Source organism: Engraulis encrasicolus, chromosome 20 (assembly GCF_034702125.1).
Source record: "Engraulis encrasicolus isolate BLACKSEA-1 chromosome 20, IST_EnEncr_1.0, whole genome shotgun sequence".
Taxonomy (NCBI): domain Eukaryota; kingdom Metazoa; phylum Chordata; class Actinopteri; order Clupeiformes; family Engraulidae; genus Engraulis; species Engraulis encrasicolus.
The window spans coordinates 9,109,364-9,114,756 of record NC_085876.1 but is presented as its reverse complement, the minus strand read 5'-3'; the positions used below and the strand labels follow the sequence as shown (position 1 = coordinate 9,114,756).

General features: G+C 47.6%; 1 protein-coding gene across 3 annotated transcripts in view; it reads left to right on the top strand.

The window, feature by feature from the left end:
- The first annotated feature begins 436 nt into the window (after positions 1-436).
- Positions 437-5,393, top strand: part of runx1t1 (RUNX1 partner transcriptional co-repressor 1) — a 93,711-nt gene continuing 88,754 nt past the window's right edge. For 2 of the 3 annotated variants that reach the window (XM_063185362.1, XM_063185361.1), the window contains exon 1: positions 438-1,161. In XM_063185362.1, coding sequence (XP_063041432.1) covers positions 1,134-1,161 — 28 coding nt within the window. In that variant the 5' untranslated portion in view covers positions 438-1,133. Of the gene's footprint in view, positions 1,162-5,393 lie in introns of all 3 variants that reach the window. The other variant, XM_063185363.1, reaches the window with a different exon arrangement.

Below are 5,393 nucleotides of genomic sequence, written 5' to 3'. Positions count from 1 at the left end.
GAGAGAGAGAGAGAGAGAGAGAGAGAGAGAGAGAGAGAGAGAGAGAGAGAGAGAGAGAGAGAGAGAGAGAGAGAACTGTTATCATCCTCCGCCTGTAAACCAAGCAAGCGGCTGCTCTCTCCACTCCGGCTTGGCAGGCTGAGATGAGTTCCAGATGGTAGGGGAAGAGTGTTTGCCTTGGGTTACTGCAGGATAGCCTGTCTGTTTCAGAGAGAGAGAGAGAGAGAGAGAGAGAGAGAGAGAGAGAGAGAGAGAGAGAGAGAGAGAGAGAGAGAGAGAGAGAGAGAGAGAGCAAAACAGATAGAGTAGGCTACACACCCAATGCCTTTCCTTCCCCTCCTCTCTCTCCCTCCCTTCCACTATCTCTCATTTGGTTTCCTCACCAGTCGCGCACAAGCACAAACAGACTCCTCTTCAACCGGCGGCGTAGCGCCACACTACAGTCTGTGTCTGTCTAAACCACCAGAAGAAGTAATACACCCCTGCGTGAAAGCTTAAAGCTTGTGGCTTGGTTGGTAACAGTCCATGCCGTAGCTGTAGTTTACTGGCCCGCTTGACCCTCCGGACCTGCGCAAAGACCCAGATGCTCGCTGTCTCAGTCGCCTCCCACCGGCTGCCTCCCTCCTACTCCGCACCTGGGTTTCCTTACCACTGTCGACTACAGGCGAAGTACCACAGTCTCGCTCTCTCCCCAGCTCTGGAGGCATCGCTCGCACGTCGGTAGCGCTCTCCCTGCGTCCACTGAATCGCCGATCGCCAATTTGACCGAAGCTCTGGAACATGCACTTTTGAATTTTCAGCAAAGACGGAAGGACAACTCATTCTGGATAACCCAAATGAAACGTCAGAATTAGAAGAGTGCTGCTTGCACGGCCGTGGACTGGGCATATTTTAGCATCTCGTGTGCTTTGATTTCCCCTCAGATTCGCTCATCACGACGTACCAGGCTCTCCCAGTATTGACAGCGAAAGTGCTGGACCCCTTATCACTCTCTCTGTTACCTTTAGGGTTGGACTTGACAGTAAATAACTTCTTGGACTTACATCGATAGGACGGCGGCATCGTTTTGGTTGGTTCCAACCCTTTCCAGACGAAGACAGGAGCTTTACTTTGCACTCCCAACACCGTAACGCATGGTGGGCATTTCTGCCTCTTTTCAGTGTAAGTGCCATTTACATTCTTTTTTCCAAGTTATTCGAGATCATTTCGTCTAGACGCTGTGCTTCTTGGGAGATACAGGATGACTTGTGTTCTGTTAGGAAAGCATTTCTGAGGATGAGCTCATTCGTTTCAACCGAGATACAATATGGAATCGATGGAGCAGAGATGTGTGTGCGTGTGTGTGTGTGGTTGTGTGCAGTTGTGCATTATAGACGATATCATTTTATTGGCAATGAGAAAGAAATATTTCTGTGATCCAGGCCGGATTTAATCGTGCTAAAATTAATATTAAGCCAATACCCCTGTCGTCTTAGTGGGATCGATGTGGATTTATGAGTTGGCCAGTGGCCAATGGAAATGGCATGCTTTGTTCCAGTGGAACTGTTCTTGGGCAGGCGAGAAGAATGGGTTTTAAAACCGTGCATCTGCAATAAAATAAAATAATAATTAAAAAATACAAACCCAAGGCGAGACGTATCATGCCATATGCTACATATTTTCATTTTCTCCCCAGATTTATTTGTGAATATATGGCAGGTCTGGACGCTGAATTGTCTTGATAATGTTGTTGTTCTTTTGTATTAATTATTGTGAATTGCAGTGTGCTGGTAACCCAGTGCCAGGAATGTGCATAAACGGAATAGCAAAATAATTGACTGGTAAAGTCCTGTCTAAATTAGTCGTAGAACACTGGGCGCGAGTATAACAATACCCACTCGGCAAGTAGCTTATTGCTAAAACTTGGGGTAGGCTATTATTTTTTCAATATTGTCCCTGTCATAGAGGCCTATATCAGCTTTGACTCTTTAAAATGCATGGATTGTCCTGGCAATCCTAGACGCCACGGGATGCGTAATGCAGGTTATTGAGTGTTCCAATCTTACTCATTTATTGCACGCAGTTACAATATACATGTCAGCTGTCTTCGGGATGCCAGAAGACCTGTGCCTATTCATTCATAACATTGCTAAAAGCATAAAATAGCTCTGCCGATCGTAATGGGTCGACAAGGCGATAATAGGCATGCGAGCACAGGCTGGTGGCGAGTTCTCTCCCTCCCTCCCTTTCCCCCTTCTTCTTCTTCTTCTGCTCTCTCCCTCTCTCTCACCCTGCTCCGATCTGTCAAATCTGATTTTACCCCTTCCAGCTGAGGTGCACATCAGCTGACAGCGCCTCTGTGGTGCGCGTTTCATTCAGGGATCAGAGCGCTCGCCACGGCACTTTCCCTCCATTGCCTTGGAATTGTGGGGCGTTCTTTAAAGGTTAGGATCTTGCAAGAGGGGCTTTTGCATTTGGACCCCCCCTCCCCCCTCTCCCCAGTCCTCCTGTCACAATTGTCAAATGCATCTTTCCAATCCGTAGTGATGTTTATTTCTTACACCCGCTGCGACTTTTTCTTCAGTGGCCCAAAGCCTCCTCGCGTGACACTGAAAGTGCAGTTCTGAAAGTTGAAACAGGATTTTTTTTTTCTTGGGCACCGACTTAGAGATTAAATTAAAGGGTCGATTTTTATTTTCCTCTGTGGGAACTTCTCCTCAGTGGCAATCAGCGCGTCTTTTCATCCGAAAAAAGCATCACCCACACTGGGGAGGAGAGGAGAAGAGAGTGGGCTCTACTACAGTAGGCCTACATGGCGGTTCTCACGCTTTTGCATCAAGAGGCTGGGGACTGAAATCTCCATAGAAAATCCGTTTTAACTCGCCACATAAACAGAGCATTGTATGGAATGTTTTAAAGATCCCTCAGTTTGTTTAAAACATTCTCACGCGGCTGTTTCTAGCATTAGACTTGCAGATGGACATGTCTGAAATTTCAGTTTAAGTTCCATGTGGTGGTGTAAATCTTTCTTTTTTTTATGCTGTGCAGATTTTGTTCTTATTTTTTCAGATGGTCTCAACTTACAGTAGCTTGTGTGAAAGTAGCTTTGGAACATTCTAGAATCTGGTTGTGCTGTACATGTGTTCTGATTGGACTAGGGACGAAGGGCGCTCAGCAGACAGTGAAAGTGACACCATGAGCTCGTTGTCTCCTGACCTTCACTATTAACAGGTCACCACTTCATTATTCACCTCATCTTCCCTTTATTCTCCCTGTGACAACTACCAGAGACAGAGAGAGAGAGAGAGAGAGAGAGAGAGAGAGAGAGAGAGAGAGAGAGAGAGAGAGAGAGAGAGAGCAGGGACAGAGGGACAGACAGGCAGTTTTAATTAAAATCAAACACGAGTCGGGGTGGCTAGAGGTGAGGGTACAGTAAGTGATAAGTGTGTGTGTGTGTGTGTGTGTGTGTGTGTGTGTGTGTGTGTGTGTGTGTGTGTGTGTGTGTGTGTGTGTGCGTGCGTGCGTGCGTGCGTGCGTGCGTGCGTGCGTGCGTGCGTGCGTGCGTGCGTGTGTGTGTGTGTGTGTGTGTGTGTGCACTCGCTTGTGTCCAAGTGATCAGCGGCGGTCGGGCTGTTTGAACAGCATGGGGATCAGGCTGTGCAACGGTGGCGGGGTGTGTGTGTGTGTGTGGGGGGGGGGTGTTGGTGGCATCGTAGCGGAAGCTTCGGCTATGAGGCAGAGAGGCCATCTGTGCACGCAGCCACTGTCACCGTCACCGCACTCCCTGTCTCCCAGGCACCAGCCATCCTGCTGGCCAGCCAACCTGCCTGCCTTCCCGCCATCCCCACCCACCAGCCTGCCTGACTGCCCCTCCACCTGCCCTCCACCATCCCCACTAGCATGCCTGGCCCCTGCCCACCTGCCCGCTATCCCTGCCATCCCCACCACCTGTCTGCCCACCACACCGACGCCACCCTCCCCACCAGCCTGCCTCTCCTCCACCTGCCTGCCCCTGCCCCTGCCCACCATCCATCCCCACACCTGTTCCCCTTCTCTCGGCCACGCTCCGGCTCTCGTTTGCCGCGGGTCAAGCACATGAAACCAGACACGGCTGCACGCTAATGAAAAGGAGAGAGAGGGTTGAGGGCTTTTTTTTGCTGCTGCTGCTCTCTCACACTTCACTTCACTTCATTTCACTTCACACAAACACCTTCATGATCTCTCTCTCTCTCTCTCTCTACGCTCTCTCTCTCTGTTGCTTTCTACCTACCGTTTGCTCTCTTTCTTACTCTTCGTCTGTCTCTGTTCCTGTCTTTCCCTGTCCATCTCAGGCTGCCTCTGTTTGTTCTCCCCTCTGTCATTCTGTTTTTCTGTCTCTCTAATTCCTTTACTGCATTGGTTCCCAAATTGGGGGTCGGCAGGGAAGTCGACAAGGGGGGACAAAGGGGTCTCTTGTCCCAGGCCTAGGGAAAGATGGGATCCCAGAATTGGGTCCTCATTACATTGTATGTATTACAGTAAGTTCATATATCTTTGTACCAGGGCCAGCCAAAGCTTACCTGGGGGTCGGGACCCCTCGGTGCGTCGTGAAGGTACACAGTAAATTCTGGAGTGTTCATTTAACACTTAGAGAGTTGATTTGACATCATTTGGACTTAAATGAACTCTTTCAGTGTTGAATTAACACCGCAACATTTACTGTGTACTGAATTGGGGTCCCAGACAAAAGGGATATTGTATGAAAACGGGAAATCCACAATATTCACGTATATGTATTTTGCAAATTGGTAAGGCATTTTTTTGTCCATTAATATTACTTTCCATTAATAGTTTGCCCGCTAATATTGCAAAAAATCTACTGCTAAAATAAGACTATGGTGGGTGAGGGGGTCGCAAAAAGGCTGTCCCCGCTGAATTAGTTTGGGAGCCACTGCTTCACTGTGTCTGTGAGCTCAGCTGCTCCAGTCTGTGCCTTTGTGTTATTTAGTGGAAGGTTAGTTTTGGATGGAAATGTGTTTTTTTTCTTACTTCTTTGGTGTTTGTATCATAGTTTCTTTTATCTATAGAAATCTATGCTGGGCTGATGAGCATTTAGAAATATCAAAGAAGAGGTTGACTGATTTAAAAGTAAAATGCATTTAAACACATAGGAAAAGAGTTAGTTTTTCTCTTCTCCTTCAAAGAGCCTTGGCTGTGTGGCTCTCATGTTGTGTACTTGAGGAAGCATGAACACGTTTTGCACAAGCAAGTCTTCAATATATTCAAAGTAACACTCATTCAAAACATGTAATAAAAAACATTTAATATTTTGTCTCCCATTTTAACAAGCTTGGCCAGTGTGTCGCCCAACTTATGTAGACCTATGATATGTGAAGAAGCACAAAACAACAGCAAGCCTTTAATAGGCTACATTT